Here is a 23,707-nt window from a genome sequence, read left to right as displayed (position 1 = left end):
TCCTGGTCCTGCGTCCTGCATTTTTGACGGTATGAGAATACCCTGCATGGTATACTGTCTGTGGGAATGAAGGCAAGCTTAATTAGTTGCTGTTGGCTTTGTGACCTGCTTCACTCTTGAGCAACACTCACTGATTGCACTGTAATAACAAGCTTCACCAAATGGCTGCAGATTACTGCTATACTACTCCAAGTTTTCTAATAAGACCAATTTTTCTGCTCCAAAACTGCTCAGAAATGCAGGTGTGGCTGCCCCTAAACTGTTCCAGAACAACATTTTTTCTGCTCCCAAAATTGCTCAAAACCCTAAAATGACTGGACCACCACGGAGAATGTCATTCCCACTGAATGTGAGAATGACACAGTATTGATACTCATGCAACACACAAGCACAGACTAGAATGGCAATACTTTTTACACATTTGCCACAGCAACTCAAATAAATTTGCACACTGTCAATCAGTTCTTGCTTTCTCATAATGACTAATGAGCTAACTTCTCCTTGGCCAATTCCTCCTTATCGACTGTCACATTGTCTTTCTTCATCTAGAATGCTAGAGAATGGCGGCACCCCTATGGGCCCACAAAGCTATTAGCCTCAGAGCGTTTGAGTTGACTGTCAGTTGGAGGGAAAGTGGGCCACTGCAAAGCACATAGGAGCTTGCACCTTGCAAGGTTTGCAATATTCAAGAATGCTGAGGAGTGGTGTTCCTTCGTGCATGATGTAACCTCTTGCTTCCAAGATGCTTGCATAGGACCCACACTGGTGGCTTAGCTGCTTTGGTGTTGCAGTGCTAAGCATGAAGTTGCAGGATCGAATCCCAGCCTTGATGGGAGCGAAATGCAAAAGCGCCCGTGTCCCTTGCATTGGGGCCACATTAAAGATTCCCAGGTGGTCATAATTAATCCAGAGTGCCCCACTACTGCGTGCCTCATAATAAAATCATGGTTTTAGCACGTAAAACCCCAGAATTCATTCATTCATGCTCACATAGGCCTAGTTTCTTGATTTAAATAAGGCAACAGCAATTGGGTCCTATTTCAGATGAAAGCTTCTGGGAGAAAGGATTCCAGTATGCAGCCTCGGAGGCTCCATTCCTTGCCACTTTCATGCCAAATGTCTTCACCAGCGCCAAGAGTGCCATGCTGCTCAAAGTCTGCAAGCCTGAGGTGTGTGTGGCATGCCATCTGAATTGATTGTGGGATGCTATTGCAGTCATTATTCATGGTACGTTCGGCTTATGACTTTCAAGCAGTCTTGTAGTGCAGTTCAGGTTCAGCTCATCGAAAACATGCACTCTGAACACAATTGTACACGAGCAATAAAAACAGCGCTAAACGACGGGACGAGCGAAGGGACACAGACAACAGCGCTGGGAGTACTCTTTTACAATCGTATAGTTCATTTAGAGTGCCATGGTCCAGCTTGGAGCATCTCTTACCTTTGAGCTGTGATCGCAACTGTGATCCATTAAAAACTCAATCATTTGGCTACTCTGATTGCTCAGGCTGGCCACCATCTCACGCAAAAAAAGGGGGAGGGGGATCGTGTTCACACCGCAATTAGACAATGGATGATCCTGCCATTTCCATGGGCTATAGGAGAAACATGTGGAACCTAGCAGCTACCACGAGGTAGCGACTACGGTCGCTGGCACAATGCATACCCGGCTAATCAACCTCTCCAGACAATTGTGTTCAGTCTGTACTTTATTTAAGCACACTTTTATTGTCTAGAGCAGTGGTTCTCGGCCATGGATGTGTCGGAGATCCCTTGTGAGCCAGTGGAAGTGATGGGAAACCGAGTGCAGTGACGGGGCAGGGGTTCAAGGGTTTATTTTCTGCTCGATGAACAAAATTGGCAATGACGATCATGACGTGTTTTATTTTTTTAAATTTTTGTGCAGCTTGCTGTCACAGTTCTGGGAGCAAGTCTCGGAACTAGGAATGAGTCAAGGATAAACTGGGTTCCAAAAAACAAGCAACTAAAAAAAAAATTTAAGGGTTTGCGAAAATCAAAGTTCGGGCAAGATGCTACTCGAGAAAAAAAAATATTATTATTTGTACTGGAGATTTGAAAATGTTGCCGTTCGTAGAGTTCTTTTTTTTATGCAGATTGCAAATATGTCATGAGTTTACGTGTACCTGCTATATTTCTTTAATTATGTCCTGCACAGCTGCAAATATAGTAATCTTTGGAAGCACTTTCTTGTGTATTAAAATTTCATGAAAAGCATCATGCTGCAGCTTTTTTAGCTCTTTTTAGACTGCAAAGTGCCGATGTCTATCCAAACTGCATGTATAATTAGTGGAGAGAGAGAGAGAGAGAATATTTAATGGCAGAAAGACGGAGAGGTCGGCCTGAGTGAAATTCCTCTAGCCCGCTACTCCACGCTGGGGAAGGGGTTTGGGGAATGACAGAGATAGGATGTGAAGAGGAAAGAAGGTGGTGGTATGGTAGATATGATGAGGGCTGCACAGCACAATGTTTCTGTGTAATGCGTACGTGCACAGCACAGTCATCTTCGCGGGCAGAGGTATAAGTTACTGCAGCGTAGTGAAGAGACTGTCTATAGCATTCATAATTTTTGCTGCTGTTAGCGCCACTGGCGTACTTAAACCGGACAGTAGCAGCTGCAGGGCAGCGATTATTTGTCGCACCATGGCTTTGATTATAATTAGTGGAACTATACGAGGAAAGATAAGCAAACTTCAACTAATTTTTTTCACTATCCCATTTCACTACTTTGTACTTTCGCAGCTACTGCTGGGAGATATTGCAATTTCAAGTAGCTATCAGCATTTTACATACCTTGAAGAGTATGTATGCCAGATTTGGTTAGTATATGACAACTATAAGTGCCCAACATTATTCTCATGGGATTGAAAAAAAATTAGTTGAAGCTTACTAACTTCTTTTAGTTCCACTAATGATACATTTGGATAGATATCAGCACTCTGCTGTCTACAAAGAGCTAAATAAGCTATAGCATAATGCTTTTTACGAAAATTTAATACACAAGAAAGTGCCACCAAAGATTACTGTATTTTACTGTTGTATAGGACATAACTAAAAACATGTAATTACACAAAAATTCGTGACAAATTTGAAATCTTTATAAAAAGCTCTATGGATGGCAGTATTTTCAAATCTCTAATACTAATAATATTCTTTTTTTTTTTTCGAGTAGCGTGTGCCCTTAAGCTTCAAATATTGAATATTGAATATCAAGTAATGATCTGCACATGCATTTGTTTGCAAGTTGTGTTAATTTTATATTCTGTGACATTGCAATTACAATGTCATTGTTACAGAATTAGACTAGTAAGCCATTATACTAAGACATTGTGCATTTGGCTCATGTTGGCTTGGAAAATTCAGTAATTGCCACTAGCTGTCCTTGCCAACCTGTGCCTTAATATACCGCATTGAATCCCTGTAAACTTGGAAGCATTGGACCATGTGCCAGTCATCACTTATCGCACTTCCTTTCAAGCAATACACTCAGAATTCGTATACAACAGAATATTCGAACACTTTTGAATATCTACTTTTCGAGTCTAGTTTGAATATAAATTATAAATATTTTTTAAATTTTTATTTCTTTTGTTGCAAGCTTGGCTTTTGCGGACACACATTTGAAAATCACTGGTCTAGTACCTTAAAATTGTAATGTGGTCTCCTCAAGAATTTCACAATGTTTGGTTTCCTTGCACTTGCAAAGGTTTACAGTTTTATTCCATGGTTGTTCACAAAGAAAACTCATATAAAAGCTTATAGATATTGTCAATACTTGACACCTTCTGTTGGCACGATATGTAGTATTCTATTGGCATTCAAACAAGATGAAGGCAATTCAAGTAGGCATAAAATTTTGCTAATTCAATCCACTCAGGAATACCAGACTAGATTGTACCTTGAGGCTTTTCTTGCACTTTCTTATTTTCATCGTTTAATCTAGTTTAAAATGCCTCTTATTAGCATGCTCTAAAATTGATCTAATACAGATTAAGTACATGACATAGATTGGGATCCTTGCTTTAGTTTCGGATGAAGGAACATTACAGTGTTGTTGGGTGCTTCCGACATGTATTAAGTAAACGAACGTGTCTTTTTGCAGTCGATTGGTGATGTAGTGTAATAGAGACAAGAGAGTTGGTAGTTTCTAGTATTCTTTTTATGGCAGTTTGCACATAGTTTTGCACAGCCGTATTTGTTGACTGTTGATCCGCTATTGCATTGTGTTTCCTTAATGTGTAGTAGTAGTGTAGTACTAGTGTAGTGTAGTGTAGTACTAGTGTAGTGTAGTGTAGTGTAGTGTAGTGTGTAGTAAGTGTAGTAGAGACAAGTCAGACGATGCCACTCTGGCGGTGCACGATGGCTGACAAAGACACACGCAGAAACTGTGTGTCACTTTATTATATCGTCAAAAACGTGTTTCACAACCGTGCGTGTTGTAGGACAATTTATTCATTAAAATAAAACTTTTCACCCTTTGTTTTTCAATTTCTTTTACCTAAAGCAGCCGTAGCCAACCGTAGTCAGTGCGCAGAAGCCATACTGTGGCCATTACCCTCGAAAGCAACATACCTGAGCTGCTCTGTACTTGCATGGCACGCTCGCTCATGCGTTGTGAAGCATCTTAGAGTGCGTGTTGGTAGTGCATACTGTGGTAGTGTAAGCAGCCATTTGAGTTATTGACCTTGATTATCGCCAAAGTGGATCGTTTCAGAATACGGCCCCAGGTTGATTTGCTGCTCCACGACCGTTTCCTTATCTGCTGCTTTGCAAGTTGACCTTCCTAGTGGGAAGGGAGGTAGTTTCCTGGTTCATGGCACCATTTGTTAAAACGATCGAGACCGGTGACTGCTTCAAACATGAGCAGTTTATTGAAGAAGTAAAGTAGCATGCACTTGCTACAAGGAGCCGTTCTTATGCTCTTTGTCTTCAAGTCCTTTGATGATGATATTTTATAGCTGGAAATGTGCAAGAGTCGTTAGCTGTCATTTTGAAAATACCTGGACTGCCAAATTCACTCCTATTTCACATTTGATGTACAAACAGCACGGTGAGATCAGTTACAGTGTGACAGTAGGATGCATGACCCCTTTAAGGTCACAAATTATTCCTTTCATTTCTGCTTTATTTTTATTCTTTACATGCTTGCAGTTTTTTACCTCTTCTGCATTGAATCCATTCAATACACCAACAATCAGGCAACAATTTGGTCAAAAGTACAGAAAATTAGGCATCTTGGTGCTGGCTCATGTGTGCAGACAGCAGAAAATCACAATCACAGAGAGAAGGAATTCAAACACCATTGAACTTGAACGCAGTTTAGCACTTGTCTTGTTAAAGAACTACTGGCAGATCCAGAGGGAGGGAAGTGTAATTGTTTTTATTGTGTGCCACATCCATTTGGCATGTTCTTCATTATGGTTTCTGCAAAGTGCTCTGATATAAGAATACTTGCATTAAGGCCAACTGTTGGCTGCAGAGTCGCCTTCTGTGGAGCAAGCAGCTGCGACCTGAGTTGAGGTTGGCTTTCAGCAACCTTCAACTGGATGAGACCAGGGAGTCGTCAGAGTGCTACAGCCATGCCATGGAGTCTGAGCTCACGCTGACACCACTTCCAGAGATTTGCCTTGGACTTGATCCACATGTGGAGAGTGAGTGTTTGGTGCTTGTGCTGGCTTGTCAGATGCCCTGTTTCTGCGCAAGACTGCAAGATTAAACAGCACGAACAGTCCACAAAGAACATACGCTCAGGACCTGTCTTTGTCGTCGTCTTTTCGTGCTGTTTAAACTTGAAGTCTGTTGCACGTACTTGCCAAAACAGAAGTACTTCTCTGTGCAAGAATTTGTGAACGTAACTGAGATGTAGTACAATTAACTAGTTGTTTGTATGTCTTCACATTTGAGAACTGACGGCAAAACACTCATCGCCTTTTGGCAAATTAGTTTTGCGGTAGCCGCAAGGTAGCGAAATTTCCGTAGAAGAGTAACATTGTCATCTACACCTGAGTAGCACAGGGCTACAAGGGAAACTTACATTGGTTTGTCAGAGAAAGCTTCACCGGCAAAAATAGACCATACTGTATGTATCCTGACGTGGATCATCTAAAAACAGAATTCTTCAGTCATACCAGTCACGAAAGTCTGCTGCAAAACCTGGACACACCCATAGGCAAATCTACAGGGGTTTGCAAACCAATGTGCCACCTGTGTCTGTTCACTTTAGTATCTATTGAATTTATTCTAAACAATTTATTTTGCCGAATGGGCTTAGTCTGCTCCATAAAAAGTGGTGCAGTGCATGACCATTATAGCCAAGTGAACTGTATAACGAAGGACTTTGGAGGTCTCAAGCACTTCGTTATAAAGGCCTTTGACTGTACTGTGTCAACTTTTTTCAATGCATTCTGGCAGCACCTCGAGACACACGTGGGTATCGGTAGTTTTAACATTTTTTATACGTGCAAAGAAAGCTCCGTCTCATCTAGACGTGAATAGTAAGTTAAATATGCATAATTTTTCTCTTGTCATATATGCTTATGATTTGGTCTGCCTAGTATCATTTCTTTGTAAACTTGATGCAGATCATGGTTACTGCAGCTCTCACCAGACACAACATTCTCAGTGTGGTTTGAAGATGATAGTTGGAGAATTGTTTGTTTTACACCCGAGCTTCAATACTGTGCCTTTAATTCTTTGATGGAATTTTGCTAGCCCTGCATCTTTGATGGTTGTCCTGTGCCATGAAAAGTTATTTTCATTGCTGCTACATCACCCAGAAACCAGTTTGGCATTTTTCATTATGCTCATTCTTTCAGTCCCAAAAGAATGGATCAAAGCTCAAGAGGAACGAGTTGACAGAAGAAGTCGTCTGCTTTATGCAATTCCTCGGTATATGCTCTCTGTTCAACCTTCTTGCTTTGCTAATCAGTGGCATGCCATGTGTAGGCTTGTATTTGCTACAAATAATTCTCGCCTCTACATGTGTAGCTCTTGCACACTATGGACTGGTCTTGCGCAGTTGGATGATCGAACCGAAACATGTCAAGTTTCCACCTCTTTTAACTCCTAAAAGAAAAGAAGTATAGTGTAATCAAAACCTTGCCAATTAAGCGCCAGCCACCCCTTCGTCACTTGCTTAGAAGGACACTAAAGGCAAATATTAAGTCAAGCTAAAGTGATAGATAAACATGTCAAGTTTCCACCTGTTTTAACTCCTGGAAGAAAAGAAGTGTAGCGTAATCAAAGCCATGCCAATTAAGCACCAGCCACCCCTTAGTCACTTGCTTAGACAGACCACTAAAGGCAAATATTAAGTCAAGTTAAAGTGATAGATTAGTGCTCGAGGAACTCTAAGGCATCAATATTATCGCAAACAGAGCTTTAATAATCGAGAAAGTGACGTAAATGCAGGATATGATTAGAGACTCCCCCAGGACATTCAAGTACTTGCCCGATGACGAAAGCATTCCTCAATTAAATTCTGCCACTAGTACGCAACTACTTGTCATAAAAAAATCCTTGTATAATAAGACAAAATAAAATGTTACTTGTCCAATTCTATTTCATTGTTAGAAAAAAGAACTTCCTGAAATTACCCTTGACAACGACACGGGCGGTCGAAAGGTTTCGCTTTCGCTGAGCTCCGCGCCGCCCACGCTTTTGCATTTCAGCAGTTACGTTATCGCATAGTGCTTCACTGATTCTGCTGGCTCGCAAAACTCGCACAAACTGCAAGTAGCAGAGAACTCAACTTCCATGTTATGCTGCGGGATGCCCGAACAGTCTAAGCTACTTGACCAAAAAGCAGCTACAGTGGCGAATCCACTGCTTTCTGTCAGGCACCATTTCACTCACCGATGGAAGGCAGCAAAGAGTGGCGATGGCATATACAATGTCGCCACTGCCCAGTTCGGTGGCAGGACATTTGAATTTTGAAAAAGGTACTCGGACCCTTCAAATGCAATTTTCTCGTAAACTAAGTCCTTCCTCGGCACGAAACAAGCATTGCGGGGTTTCTGCGATGGTATTTAAACTGTCCACGTTGACTTAGTATTTGCCTTTAGTGTCCCTTTCAATGTGGACTCTCCAGTGTCTCCTGTAAATCACACATGGGCTGCTCTGGTCGACGCTACACATCGTGCGCTCTTGTATTACTTTCAAATGAGTGTCACAGAAAAATGTAAATTGCCTTTTGTGGAGCACATTTGTGGATTTTTTGCACTTGCAACTCGGTTTGGTGCCCTAGTACAAGTGCCACTCAGGACGAGCAAGAGTGCATACATTCTGTTGACACATCACATAAGCCTGTTTGATCATGACATGTTCGTGACCACTGTCGCCAGGCCGTCTTAATGAGTTCGGGCATGTTAACGGCTGTCTTGGTATACAGTGGAATCTCGTTGATACGGTCTTCAAGAGAACCGGAAAATAAAATGTATCATTCGTAAATTGTATAATCAAAAGCAATCTCTAAAAAGTATGGAAAAATGTATTCTCATTGACTAACTCAATAGCAAAGGGTCGTGTGGCATTGAGTGATACTACTCCGCGTAACGCCTTATGCGGGGCATCATTACTTGACACCACATGAACCGCAGCCAGTGTATTTTTATTCAGCAACGTTGAAATAATTTGTCAGTTTGCGCCGAACTTCCTTCTTTTTAATGTCCATAAAAAACTTCTTGAAGTTAAATAAAGAAGCTGCTGTTTCCTCACTAAACTGAGCAGCAGCACACCGCCAGTCGCTGTGGCCACACTACCAGAGCAGCATTTTACCATCAACAGTGTACCACATGCATTTGTCCTCCAGTGTGGTTGGGGCTTAACACATAATTTGTGGGTCGTTGGAATGTTATTTAAGCTGGTGCCCTAGAATCTAAAGCTACGAGTGTTATAAATGTCAATAAAAGCCCACTTCTGTAGTCATATTATTCAATTTCGTATGAAAACGCAATCGCAATAACCGTGTGAAAATATGTTGCTCCTATTGGACGTTGGCTGCGAAAAGAAAAAATGCATTATCCCGAGAAACATATTATGCGGAATTGTATCAATGATATTCTACTGTACTTATGTTGTTGTTGTTTACAAGAGGCTTGTTTGAATTCGCAACATCTGACACCACAAATGGACATCCGCCGATCGCTCCGAGCTTTAGGAACCAAGTGTAAGCTTCCTTTAATATTGTTTGCAGCGCATGTGCTTGGCAAGTAATTCTGACGTGTTGAATAAGTAGTTGCTGACAAAAACCAATATAAAGTATCGTAGACTTGTATGTGTGCTGTGGCTACTCGTTTTATGCCAAATGTCACAACGTGGTCACAATATTGAAGTTTTCCTAATATGGGGGGACTTGTTTAGGTCCCCGTTATCGCTATCAAAATTAGGCCAGTGACCTGCCACATTTACATACAACAAGCTAGTCCGTGCCACTGTGCCATGTGTAAAGTGCAGTGCGGTTTATTGTGCCCTACAGGCCAGATTGCGCATCATACCTTGGCAAATTTAGTGGGCCCATGCACTGGTGAATTGATGCATAATCATGTCTACTTGGAACAAACGCCACTGATTTGCATTCATGCATGTTTCTAAAATGTGTGTAAGCAAATGCACTCATGAATGTGCTTGCCTTTGTGCACAACACAAGCGTGCATACACACATACAGCACACATGACATGCACATACCTGTACACGTGCAAAGCATATACCGCCACTCGATTGCGCTCGCACATCTGTCCATTCACTCACAATGACACTTCCAAATGTATATTTGTGTCGCAATGGAGTTAAAGAGCAGTAGATCAGAGTGAAAGTACATGACTCAATCACAAATACATGCTCGGACTCTGCTCGTCGAAGCAGACAAGCGCCAATTTATGCATATGGAAGCATACACATGAGCGTCCCTATGGTATAAAAATAGAGAGATTGCACAAAACAGAAATGGTCAATGCCAGACTCACATTTGCACCTATCGTGCGGGTGGTATGAAAATGGCAGATGGCATCGAAACACAGCGCACTCTTTGACGTCCTTTAACATCATCTCTGCTCCACTGGCTCCTGGCCATGACTACTCGCCAAGCTCTCAGAATATATTATCACGTGGTAGTGACAGTGAAGAAAGCAGCCAAACTAGGAAAGACGAAACTAGCGTTTTATTGGGCGAACTTGTGCCCTCAGAAACAGGCTACAGTCAAAGAACGGCGACAGCGGCAAACACAGTCGGTGATCGTCGAAAATCTGATCAACGGGTCAAGCGCGTTGGCTTTTATACATCAATCATCGAATGTTCCAGACTAATCGCTGGGACCCGCGTGTCTTCCACAAAGTTCTACACTATTCGCGTCGCGCATACCTGCAATCAGATTACACAAGGTTTGGTCACAGACAGCGGATGGAACCATCTATAACATTCCAGAAACTTACCATACATGCAGGCGCGTCCTGCTCTGTGTGATAACATTTGTTGGGCGGTGAAACATGTCGCCCGATAAAGACAAGTACATGTATCAATACCCCCTCATAAAAAAAGCATCTACCCAATGTTGCAAACAAACGAAAGTAATAAAGAAAAGCACTCATAGCAAAGAAAACAACAAAATAAGGAAGTTCGTCAGCCTCCGTAAAAGAATTTAAGATGCACCAAGTGGACCACTTCAGATTGTCCGCAGCACCGCTGTGAATGTGAAAGGCCGTCTGGCACAACCTCATAGTCCAGTGCACCAATACGTCGGATCACCTTGTGGGGTCCGAAATAGAGTCGCAATAGTTTCTCACTCAGTCCTTGTCAGCGTATCAGGGTTCATACCCAAACATGGTCACCGGGCTGGTACTCGACGAAGCGTCGTCGGAAGTTCTAGTGTCGGCTGTCAGTATGCTGCTGGTTCTTGATCCGTAGGCGGCCGAGCTGTCGGGCTTCTTCGGCGCGCTGGAGATAGGTAGCGACGTGAAGATTCTCTTCGTCGGTCACGTGCGGCAGCATGGCGTCGAGCGTCGTCGTCGGGTTCCTGCCGTACACCAACTTGAACGGCGTGATCTGTGTTGTTTCTTGCACTGCCGAGTTGTAAGCGAAGGTTACATGCGGCAGGACCGCGTCCCACGTCTTGTGCTCTACGTCGACATACATTGCTAGCATGTCAGCGAGGGTCTTGTTCAGGCGCTCCGTGAGACCATTCGTTTGCGGATGGTAGGCAGTTTTCCTCCTGTGGCTTGTCTGGCTATATTGCAAGATGGCTTGGGTGAGCACTGCTGTAAAGGCCGTTCCTCTGTTGGTGATGAGGACTTCCGGGGCACCATGTCGCAGCAGGATGTTCTCGACGAAAAATTTCACCACTTTGGCTGCGCTGCCTTTTGGTAGGGCTTTAATTTCAGCGAAGCGGGTGAGATAGTCCGTCGCCACGACGATCAACTTATTTCCGGAAGTTGATGTCGGAAACGGTCCCAGCAAGTCCATCCCAATCTGCTGAAAAGGTCGCTAAGGAGGCTTGATCGGCTGTAGTAATCCCGCTGGCCTTGTCAGTGGTGTCCCAGGTCCCAAGTCGTTAAGGTGGCTTCTCGATTCTCGAACCACGTCCTGGCAGCGTCTTCCAATGCGAAGAAGACATGTCGCAGTTTGTCGTCGCTGTTCCAGCTGTTAAATGTAGTGACTCTCTGATACGTCTCAAGCCAGCTTTCAGGGTCCTCGAACGTTGAACCGCAGAACGTTGGAGGCTCCCTGGGCTGCTGCAGCGCGATGGGGGATGCTGGGGCTGCCATTGGGGTGGACTTGGTGACAATCTTTCTGCTCGTCTCAGGCAAAAGTCCATGCTCCGGGGGCAGTCCTTGTAGCCTGCGGCTACCGCGCTGGTTCTTGTTAACGTTGGTGATGTCTTCCGCGTTCGGGCTTGGGTCACGGCTTTGTGGTGGCGTCCGATACACGAGCGCAAAGCACCTCCACCAGATGTCACGTGGTAGTGACGGTGAAGAAAGCAGCCAAACTGGGAAAGACGAAACTAGTATTTTATTGGGCGAACTTGTGCCCTCAAAAACAGGCTACTCTCAAAGAACAACGACAGCAGTGAACACAGTCGGTGATCGTCGAAAATCTGATTGACAGATCAAGCACGTCGGCTTTTATACATCAATCGTCGAATGTTCCAGACTAATCGCTGGGACCTGCGTATCTTCCACAAAGTTCTACACTATTCGCGTCGCGCATACATGCAATCAGATTACACAAGGTTCGGTCACAGACAGCGGATGGAATCATCGATAACATTCCAGAAACTTCCAATACATACAGGCGCGTCCTGCGCTGTGCGAAAATATTTGCTGGGCGGTGAAATGTGTCGCCCGATAAAGGCAAGTACACGTGTCAATATGGTTCTGAGCTAGAGTGCCCCATGCTGCTGCTGTGAGGGAATAGATGTCAGCTCATCGAAACCATTGTACATGGCAACTAATGCATTGTTGAGGCTTGCCTGAGGTGTGTGTGTCAGGTCTATTAGATGTGAAAAACATATGCATTAAGAGGCAGTTGAAGGCATAAAGATAAGATTCCTGTTATTTCAGCACAAGGAGTTTCCTCTAACAATTTTTGGAAGAAACTATTGTGTTTGAAGGGGCATGAATGATGAGGTATACTACTTAGTGCTTGATTGTACATTGGGAGAGGCTTGTATGTGTGGGTGGCACATAGGTTACCTAACGTATGTGCCCCACGTTTGACATCGAAGAATGGCTTAGTGCATTATATTTGACTCAGGGTTGCCATGAGTCTGGCATGTTTGGCTAAATATGACACTGAGCCATAAAATTGGGTAAACAGGGCTAAAGTGCTTCAGAGAAGCCTGGCCGATGTTTCGATAGGTGGAGTTATCTTTGTCAAAGGGGGCTTTTTGTCAACAGGGTAGCAGAGTGAGTTTGGCCAATGTCTTGGCCATTATGACAAAGATTGTGTTCAAAAACCAGTTCCTGTTTACTGGTGTTTTTTAGTCAGGTAAATTTCAGTGCATGATCCGATTTCCTAATGCTTCCAGAGAAAACCTGAAAACATCTGCCAAATCTAACCTTGTTCTAGTGCCACACATTTCCAAAGAGTTGTTTTTATGTGTAATTCTGTGACATGCAAAGGCCATCACAATTGAAAAATGTAGCAAATTTGTTTCGCTGCATCCCAGGTCTCCGAGCTCCAATTCCAGGTGTCTGCCTTCACCGTGCAGTAAGAGGGCTACACAACCTGCACCTGGAATTCCACCAACTACAGCAGCTAGCATCAGCCATGATGACCTGCTCTACTCAGTTATAACTGGCACACACATGAGAGTAACTGGCAGGTCAACAAGCCGTGTTGCCATGGAAACAGAGCAGCCCAGAAACTTGGGACTTTTCTGTGAAGCAGCAGGGACATATGGAAGAAATGGACAACGGAACATCTTTGGTCATGCATCCGATTCCCAACTTCATGACATCCTCTATCCTGACTGTGCTGGTAAAGTGTCTAGCAAAGGAAACCAAAGCACAGCCGAGAGGAATGTTGAAAACATGGCAGCTGAAGTTGGCATAGGTACACCGACCGGAATCACCTCAAGTCCCAATTTGAAACCCATGATGTTATCTGGTAGCAGAACTGATCGTGGGAGACCAGAATTGCTGCTGCAAGAACCAAGCACTTCTGGAATGTCACCTGACAGTCCTTGCTTGTGTGGGCACTCGTTTGAAGACAACAGCTATGAAAGTGAGGGGAAAGGGCTGAACCAGTCTTGTGGTGACAATCCTGGTTTGCTGCTCCCGGAGCCCACTTGTGACGAGGCACACAGTGCTGAGGACGGCGGTGGGGATGCCAGCACATTGGCTGCTGACAGGGAAAGCAGCATACCTACCACTGCAAATGAGTCCTTCCCTGCAGCCTTGAAGATGACTGGTAAGCACTGTGTCTCGGGTTCCACTCTGTTTTCTGCAAGGTGGCCAGGATTGTAACAGAGCGATCTTTGTTATACACAATGCAGCACACTTCAGGTCGAAGGTGGACAGCACATTGTCTGTGCGGCACATGTGCATCATGATTAACCATCAATATATGATTACAGCACTTGCACAACTTGTCAACGACCAAATTTATCAAAATTCTAAAGAATCCTCTCTTGCCATAACTTCTTGTTCCAACAGTTTTATTTCAGCCAGTGCATGTTGTCATAGACAAACTGATTGTAGCACATTCAAGAGCCCCCTTTAACAGTTGAGTACAGTGGTTTTCTGGGCCAGTTGGTGCATGATGTCAATAGGATGGTTCCAGCAGCTAAAGATGCGAGCACTTAGAGAAAAGAAACACACAGGACAACGCCGGACTTGCAACTGAAGTTTATTGCAAACAAATTGTGTAGGTCACCGCCACACATGTGCAAAAACCAAGCAGTGAAAGACAAGGAAGAAAGCCTAGTCACAAGACCCCTGCCCACCGGCTCTCAATACGTGCTTAGCATGGTATCTTTAGAGATAGATTTAAAGATTCACGTTCCTTATTGGTGAGAGGGACTAAAGTTTCACTCACACATAACTGTGTCCCGACTTTCTACCCGACTTTCTGATATAAAATGCTTCGCTTATCTCTTTTTCCAGTCCACAGAATTTGTTCGCAATAAACTTCAATTGCCAGTCCACCGTTGTCCTGTGCATTTATTTTTACAGTGGAGCTGTTAGAACCTCGCTGGGTTTCTCTTGATGTCCGTAGCTTCGCCAAGCTGGGGGAGAGAGAGCTGAGAGAGAGTGAAAGTACCCGGTAAGGGTGGCTGGAGCCTAGCAGGGGAGAAGGAGCAGCGCGGTTGGGACATAGGTGGTGTGACGTCATTGCTCTCCAATAAAAACCTTCTTGCTCTGGTGTGCAGTTACAACTCTGGTGTGCAGTTACAATCTTGGCAATGTAGGGAAAGATTAGAAGCAATCCATCGGTTGACGACCTTTTATGTTCCATTAGCCTCTAATTGATACACCGTCCCGCTTGCCCTACGTAGAACTGGCCACAGCTAAGGGGAACCTTATAAACCACACCCATACGACAGTCAGTAAAACTGTTGTTCTTATCGTGCTTCACTTGACAAATATCTGTTTTGTTTTTGTTTGTTTTTTTTCCTTTTACCTGCTCTTTTTTTCCTCTGTATGGCAGCGCATATCTTACCTACCTTGTTGGGAACAGGGAAAGCTACATTAACATCATATCTACTTGCAACTTTTTTAAGCCTGTGCAACACCGAATGAATGTACGGAATAGCCACTACTCTTTTTTTGCTATTACTGCTTTCTGTAATCACGTCCGTCCCCCTCGAAACCGACTTCATCAAGCGCTCAGCCACAGTGGCCACTGCTACACTAGGATAACCAGCTTCTAATAGGCACCGGACCTGCGCATTAAAACTGGCGCTCAATTTGTGCATGCAGGATCTGGTAAGAGAAGATTTAAGGCACGACATGGCAATTCCATTTTTTACTACTTTGGAATGCTTGAATTGAAAGTTTAGCAACGCCTTCTTGCACACTTCTAGTGGCCGGATTTAATTGTTATAACTTACAGTGCCACGTGGGAGCATTGTAGTAAGTGGTTTATTTTACCATAGAACATACATAGAAGCTCCCGCTGCAGCAGCTATTTATTGTTATATCCAATATATTGTTAAAACTGGTATGGTTATGAGTGGGCTTGACTGTATTCACATAGCTTACATGCAGAGGCGTGAGAAATATGGTTACTCTTATATTGCGTCGTGTCAGCAATGGCCATTGTAAAATGTAATATTGACCTGTCTGGTTTGCCATGCTTCCCTAGAGAATAAGTTGTCCTTACACTTCAGCATACAGATGTTCAGTCTCTGGAAATCGCATGTACATCCCTATATCTCTGGAGTGGCTGCGCAGTTATAACGTGATGATCACGTGCTCACTCGCGGAGGGTAGTGGGGAGAGGACACGTTTTGCTGCTTCCGCTGCTCTTTGCGCATGGCCGCAACGCCGCAGCCAGGACACCCCATTCCCTCCTTTCCCTTTCTTGGAAATGGGGGACTCCCTCTCCGCCGCTTCGGGAGAAGCGCTATTCCCACGATGCATCTTTGTCTTTCGGCTGAGAAGCTTGCAACTGGCCACATCTCAATTCAGCCACTGAGATCGCCGCAGGCCGTTCCCCTGCAGCGCTCGGCCTTCGTGAGCGACTGACCACCCCAGGGCCCGAGCGCGGATCCACTCTGGGTGAGCTGAACCCTTATAAGCCTCTTTTGCGGTTACCAATATTGTGCGTTTTCTTTCACCTTAGACGTGTGGAACACTCCGCCACTGTAGTTTTGTATTTGTGTTTGTGTTTGCTGTTGTTGCTCTGTTGGTATTGTAACTATCAAGTGAATAAACACCTTAAGTTCAAGACTCACCCTGCCCCCGCTGGCCTTAACCCACCGTGGTCGCAACTCAGTGTGAACCCCGGGTGTGACTGTAAGGACTGCTGACTTTCACAGCTGTCAGAGCTGTGACTTTCACAGCTCTGACTGTTAGGGCTGCTGCGAAAGTGCTAGCAAGCAACTGCCACTCCGCTGGCACAGTGCGATCCAGAGAAGGGTTAGGTGCACACACACGAACTTGAGTAATACTCCTATATTTGGCACCCAACACAGGGCCAGAGGTGTAACAGGTTGAGTCTGATTGTGTGAGTGACTGCCACCACACAAATTAACCACGACAGCAAACGGGGCTGACACACAGCCATTGTATACGCTGTCACAGGTGGCTACCAACAGGCAACAATTCGAAGCGGTGGTAACTGCTACCGCACAGTCAAGCCCTGCGGTGAATGTTAGCCCTGGGAATTTGATCAGCTTTGAAGAGGGTATCTCTACACATGAGGCGCTCTCTCCGGCAGGACGTACCCTTGAAGGCGCAAGGCACATTACGCCGAACCCTTCGCCAGAGTTTGTGGAGAGCACGAAGCCACAGTGGCACACTTGCTCAATGCGTCCCGCTCCTGTGCCAGACTTTACTGGCCAGTGCGAGCCTCGGCAGGTGCTGTTGTGCAATGCAATGCGCCTGATTAAAAGGTTGGCAGGTGTCATGCAGAACACTGCTGACATCCACCACAGCTGCTAGACCGAGAATGAGGGTGGACTTACCCACGGTGGAAGAATAAACTAGGTGTCTGAACGAGGCTGCCGCGCCGACGACTTTTTCGCTCGTGGTTTACGTATCTCTTGGCAGATGGCGCGGATCATTGGGGGGTCAAGCGCAGCAGCTGGCAAGGTGGCGGCGCTCCTGAAACATGCGCGTGCGTAGAAGAATCGCTAGTAAATTGCCCCGTAAATGCCTGTGTACCAATTTAAGTGTCTGTCGAGCCTTTGGGAAGCAACCATTGGTATATCTTCTTAAATATCTGAGCTTAGTAGCGCTATCCAGACCTAAATTTGATTCGAGCTCATAAGAGTCAAGTACAGAGACCACGGTGGAAGAATACACCGTGATAGAAACAGCGCGCTTACTAGTGCTCAACTTCGGTGCAAATTTAAAACATTGTGGCTATTGTCGGATGCAAAACCCTTACAAATCCGTGCCTAACTGAGAGATTTGGATGTCTAGACTGTCTCTGGCCACGCATGTCATGTAAACGAGATCCCGCTCACTGAAGGCGATTTTTCTTGGTACAAGTTTGTTCTTCTGCATTATTCGTCAGAAGAAGATATCTTGCTTTGCAACTTCGTATATAAGCGAAAATTATGGCCCCTGACGAACTCCGGGTAGCCGCATCTTTCCAAAATGCTCTGCGTTGCAGATTCTGCGTGTTTACTGCAAGCGCACACGCACGCCAGGTAAACTCTGCGGGCAGTGCTTTTGAATTTTCACGCAAGACAGCCGGGGACACACAAAAGGGACCTTTATTACTTCACACCAGTGCACGCCTCATTTACACAGCAACAAACGTGGAAGTAGCTCTACAAACCCTGAAGGTTGTTTCCCAGCTTAGACAAGCTTTGAAAGCTTCCTAAGATGTTGCATGTTTGTTTTGTGGTCTATCGTTGTTTGTTTATAAACCTGCGTCATCCTCATGGCTATATAGTAGTGCAGCAGATTCGCCATGATGTCATCTTTGTGGTCCTTGCATGGGAAGGAGAAGGTATGCTTTTCTAGCATAGCATCTACCGTCAGCTCATAAGCATTCCTGCGCGTGGCATATTGCTGAAACTCTTTTTCAGCCATCTGCAGCAAAGAAAAAATGCTTATCTTTGGGTGCAGAAGCCCACCTCTCGTTTTACAATCCACAAGTGTGCTCACAGGCTGAGCTTTAACCTCAGTCTCTTTTACGAGGCTCTGCCGGAACACTGAGCATGTTGAGTACTTGAGCAATTTCCTGCACATAAACCCAGCAAGATAATACACAATGCAATCAACTGCTTCTGGCTCTGTGTAGATCTCAACAAATGCCTCATCACACTCAATTTCAGCGGCAACCAGACTATCCATTTTGGCTTTCAACTCCTGAAGACGAGTCTCTTGTTTTTCACCTGCCTGAAAGGCAATCTTCAAATCGGCCAAAGTGAGCACATGTGCTTCTCGAGCTCGCTCTACTTCGCAATTTCCAAACTTTGGTGGCTTAATTAAACTGTACACTGACAGCATATTGTACAGCTGAAGAAAAGTCGGCAAGGAGGGGTGGTCATTCTGACCTCCTGCTTGGCGGATTGTCCCAAAAAAACGCTCCAGTACATCTTGGTTAAATTTTCCACTCAAGACACACTTAAAGCCACAGTCTTTGAGCAAATATCTCGTCAGCTCCAAAGCCGACAAAACTGTGACTCGCAGACCTGCTGCAGTCTGCTCTGTGAGAAAATGTGTGCGGGATATCCTTCCGGCCACCACTTCACCCTCCCACTTGTTTAACCAGTGCAAGAAAGAGGCAAGAACCCTCAAGTCCTTGCTTCCCGCTGTGATGCCTTCTTTAGGATGGCTGCAATTCAGTGCATCGAACAAATCGTTAAATTTCAATGTAAATTCCACTGTCCCTTTAACATTCTCCAGTCCAGTTGCTTTTCTCTGTGAGTAAAACTCCAACCCATTGGCAACACTTCGACTGAAGAGCTGGGTAGCGAGCTTTACTCGCATTTTCTCAGTATTCGTAGGATTCAGATGAGCATACGTGAGCTTGTGGCAAACACGGAAATGTCCAGGCTGCTTCTTGTTCTCAACAAACAGCTTATCATAGTGTGCCCACTGGACACGACCACCATGGAAGTTCAAAACTTTCTGGGCATGCACACGGTTCCGAAGGCACTTCATAAGATGCGGAGCATCTGAAAAAAGAAAAATGCTGCACTTCTCATCAGCAGGGTGCGTGAAGGAGCTTCTGGTGCAGTTTAGACTACCACTTACACCAAACTCCTTCCACATATAGAGGTTTGTGGCTGCTCCATCACACACCACTGCATCGACTAAAGCCCCAGCCTCCTCCAGCATAAAGACAGCTTTCAAAACAAGCTGTGCAAGCACTGTTCCTTTTGTTGGCCCTTTGCTTGCGAACACTGCAATGGGCTGAGAATACTGGTCTTTAAATGCGCGGAAGGCAAACACGAGTCCGTGGTCAGCAAGGTCATCACTGGTCCCTGCACCGTCACCAAAGTCGCTGAACCCTACATAAGTCATTGATTTCGAATGCACACGCATTTCCTTTCTGACACGCATTTCGTCAAAAACCAAGATACCGTGGCGCTGATACTCGTCTTTGGTTGCCATCTTCCTTTTAAATGCAGCAAAAAACCTGCTGTCAAATCCACATTTCACCCTGACCATGCTTAGATATTTCCGCACTGTCGTCACACATGGAAGAGGGAGCACATTGTTCTCTCGTAAGAATGCGTACGCTGATGGGCTCCTTATATGCAACAAGAGGCACATAAGCAGCCATTCTTCAGTGTAGCGACAATTTTTCTTGTTGGCGAGCCTTGCTGCCGCTAAGCATTCCTTGATAGCAGTTAGCTGTACATTCGGAAGTTGAAGCTTGCAAAGTTTGGTCTCGAGCTCTCCCTCAGAAACTTTTTGCAAGCATTCACGGGCTTCCTTTAGCTCCGAAGAAAGATCCTTAAAACGATTAAGGAGGCGATTTTTTTATCTCTTCAAGGCATAATTTGCTCGTCGCAGAGCAGAGAGTCTTTCACTGCTTTGTTGGGAACGCGAAACATGAACGCTAGCTGTCCTTAAGGTGCTCTTCTTCTTCAGTGCTCGTGTTTGGTGGATTCGCAGAGTGTCCGACAACCCGATGCATTTTCGGCAAACTGACACATCCGCACTAGGGAAGAATTCACATTTCTTGTGGCGCCACTTGCTGCTAATGTCGATGAAGGCACTCTTTATTTCTGCTTGAGGGTATTCAGCAGTGCTTGGTCCACCAGCGCAAAATTTGATATTGTGCACGTGCTGTAGAAAAGACTTCACGTCCTCAACTGTTACCAACCTGTTTGAATGTTGCAGCTCTTCTTTAGGAACAGACTTGCACATCAACACTGTGCGGGCCTCCATTCTCTCATCGATCTCAACAAGCTGCGGAGCGGCGAAGAAACCGCCGGCACCAATATTCCCGGGAGGACACGTTTTCGCTGTGCTTGACGCTGAAACCGCAAGGGCTGACTTGGAAGAGTGGTTCTCAGGGATTCTAGTTCGCGTCAGCTCTAGGAAAACGATGCTCTTTGTGTCACCCATTTCAATGCGATGATATCCCCACGATTTGGAGGGCAGGCATACGAGCGACGGGTCGTGGAATAGCATATCAAAAGTTGAAGACCCGGCTTCCTCTTGCACTTCACTTCCGTCCTCGCATTCATCCCCACGCACTGGTGCTGGCGGCATGCAAGAGTCCTCGATCTCATCGAAACTGTCGCAACTGGAACTAACACACGATGAGCTGTTCTTCTTTTTCAATGGGGCGAGAAGCTGTCTCTCGGCTGGCCGCTTCCTAGTTTTCATCGTTTTAGATAAATAAGCAGGACAATCAGGGAACCCCGTGGGCACAGCGTCTTTAGCCAATAACGCGCGACGAGGCGTGCTTACCAGGACGTGTCCATTATACTCTGCTGTCCAAGTCTTCGAAATCAGTTGAGGCTCGAAATGCCGCTCACACACGAAGTCCGTAGCCTGGAGAAGACGGTCCTTTCTTGGGATGGCGTGTCGCCACATGTTTAGTCGCTCTTCATCCTTTGGTGCTGAGAAGAGTGAGAACTTCTCACGGCAGGACTTGTATCCCGTAAAGCAGCGGGGAACAAAACAGCTTTTGCCCATCACTACAGTTAATAGGAGTGTACGACAAAAAATGCAATCGGCAAAAGAAAACACACGTGGCGTACAACAAGAGCAATGGCCAACTGCGGTCGCCCACGCCACCCACACTCCTACGCGCTGCCTGGTGACCCTCTAAACCGCTAGCGCCATCTCACGGCACTCCTTGAAAACACGAACCGGCGATCGTCAACGTCGCCCGCTGGAGAGGCGGCGCCGTTCAGACACCTAGTGTATTCTTCCACCGTGGACTTACCCACCTACGGCAGGTACCATGATTCAGTCAGCGTCAACAAATACCGATACCACATGCTGACTTACCAGCAGGTGACGGGACTGTCGGACGGCAAGATGCTGAAACGTGTCATACCAGTGTCACTGACTGATCACACTGCCACCTGGTTCCAGCTTGCTGGCTACCGGTCTCACATGCTGGCCAAGTTCCGAGCAACCTTACGCGAGGAATTCCTGTCCGCAGATTACCAGTTTCGTCTGCAGCACGAGTTGGAGCTACACACTCACCATCCGGACGAATCCTTACTCGAGTACGTAAGGGCAATGTATGAACTTTATCGTACTGCTGACCCGTCTTCTCCGAACTGCGATAAGGTGGAGCGAATCACTGCGACTAGCTCATCCCACCTTAGCAGCGTACTTGAGAGGCAGCAAGTTCAGGAATTTGGATGAGCTGGCCTCGGAGTCAAAGTCCATACACGCGGACATACTCGCCTCGCGCTCATACCGACCTCCACCCCTAGCGTCTATGGCACTTGAGCCGCGATGCGCGTGGAACGGGGACACTTTTCTCACTCGTTCCTGGGGAGATGGTGCGGTTGCTTTCAGTGACGGACAACTGAGAAGCGGCTGGGACTTATCTGACTGGGCTCTCAACCCTTAGGCCATGCATGCAGCACGCGCTGCCGATGGTCGAGGTATGCAGAATTGTGGTCGACATGCGGACCCGAGGATGCCAGAGCATGGCGTGCTTGCAAGGGAGCAGTTGATAGGGAGGAACAATGGTCAACCGGTGCGAGGCACTGAACGCCAAGCCCAGCAAAGGCTGACTATGCTATGTTATCGGTGGAACCAGCCGGGGCACTACGCCTGGGATTGCAGACAACCTGCGAACCGAGAGCACGCGCTTTCGGAAGACGAACGGGGCCGCCGGTGAGCAACACTGCATGGTCGGTGGCAGTTACAGTGGCACGAAGTGAGACACATGAACTCCTTGCCCTGCTGGCTTGTCGTTTTGGATTACCCAACGACACGCCAGTGCCGCTCATAGAGGTTACAGTCGCCCGGCGCAGGTTTTTTGCGCTGTTAGACACAGGAGCAAGCGCTTCACTATTTGGCGACGAGGTGTGTGAACATCTCCGTCGGAACGCCGTCCGACTGAGAGAGAGTAATGTGACTTTCCTACTCGCCAGTGGCATGATGCATATGAGCAGTGCTGCTAGGCTTGTGGTGCAGTGGGAAAAACGGGTAAGGCAACAACACCTCGCTCACCTCCTCAGCCTGCCGGTTCCTAAAATTGTTGGTAGAGACTTCCTCACCAAGATGGGCATTGTTATTGACGTCTGCAACGGAGAATATAGGGACCGAGCATGTGACACCCTGAAACTTTTCGTTACATTTCAAAAAGCATCAGAGACAATTTCGTTCGATGATTATCGCGTGCAGACCAACCCCACGATCGCCCTGAAAGGTCCCTCAGAATGGTTGCAGCCAGGTCAACATGCCAGCCAGCCAGCTGCACTGAGAAAAAAGGTGCGGAGTGGAACTTCTCACCTCTCGCTTGCCCCTTAACACCCGCTGCGGTGGCACAGTGTACCGCAGTGAGGGGCAAACGAGACCACCCGTTGCTGAACAGCTCATGCAGTTTGTCGGGGGAAGAAAAGGCTCACCTCTCATCGCTTCTGACTGAATATGATACCGTATTCACAGAGCGGCCTTGTTGCACTACGCTATACAGGCACAAAATTGAGACGGGTGACGCTTCTCCGGGGAAATGCAATCCTTGGCTGGTGAGTTTGGCTAAGAGGAAAGCACTAGACAGCGCCCTGGACGAACTGCTCGATACAGGTTTTGTTGAAAGGTCAGGTAGCCCATGAGGTTTTCCTGTGGTGTTGGTTCCTAAAATGGATGGGACGCACCTCCTTTGAGTTGGCTATCGCCGCCTGAACGAGGTGACACGCAAGGACGCATATCCGCTTCCTAGCATTCCCTCGATCATATCCAATGTTGGCAGAACGGGGTACTTCACTATGCTCGGTGCAAGCAGAGGATACTTTCAGGTGGAGGTTGATCCCTGTGACCGAGAGAAGGCTGCCTTCACTTGTCACAGGGGACTTTTCCAGTTTGCCAGAATGCCCTTTGGACTGGTCGGTGCGCCTGCGACTTATTGGCGCCCAATGGACCGTGT

At 46.1% G+C, this 23,707-nt stretch overlaps 1 protein-coding gene across 10 annotated transcripts in view; it reads left to right on the top strand.

Annotated features, from left to right (window-relative positions):
- Grip163 (gamma-tubulin complex component 6) overlaps positions 1-23,707 on the top strand; it is a 521,720-nt gene that overhangs the window by 317,825 nt on the left and 180,188 nt on the right. For 7 of the 10 annotated variants that reach the window (XR_011514995.1, XR_011514994.1, XM_070539799.1 and 4 more), the window contains 5 exons: positions 1,045-1,169; positions 5,498-5,669; positions 6,834-6,906; positions 13,179-13,921; positions 16,117-16,233. Coding sequence is in view for 8 of the 10 variants with exons in the window: in XM_070539799.1 (XP_070395900.1) it covers positions 1,045-1,169; positions 5,498-5,669; positions 6,834-6,906; positions 13,179-13,921; positions 16,117-16,233 (1,230 nt within the window). In the remaining 2 variants the exon portion in view is untranslated. The remainder of the gene's footprint in view (positions 1-1,044; positions 1,170-5,497; positions 5,670-6,833; positions 6,907-13,178; positions 13,922-16,116; positions 16,234-23,707) is intronic. The other 3 variants (XM_070539800.1, XM_070539798.1, XM_070539803.1) reach the window with 3 other exon arrangements.

Source organism: Dermacentor albipictus, chromosome 6 (genome assembly GCF_038994185.2).
Source record: "Dermacentor albipictus isolate Rhodes 1998 colony chromosome 6, USDA_Dalb.pri_finalv2, whole genome shotgun sequence".
Lineage (NCBI taxonomy): Eukaryota > Metazoa > Arthropoda > Arachnida > Ixodida > Ixodidae > Dermacentor > Dermacentor albipictus.
Note: the sequence above shows the minus strand (reverse complement) of the source record. Positions and strands in the feature narration are given on the sequence as shown.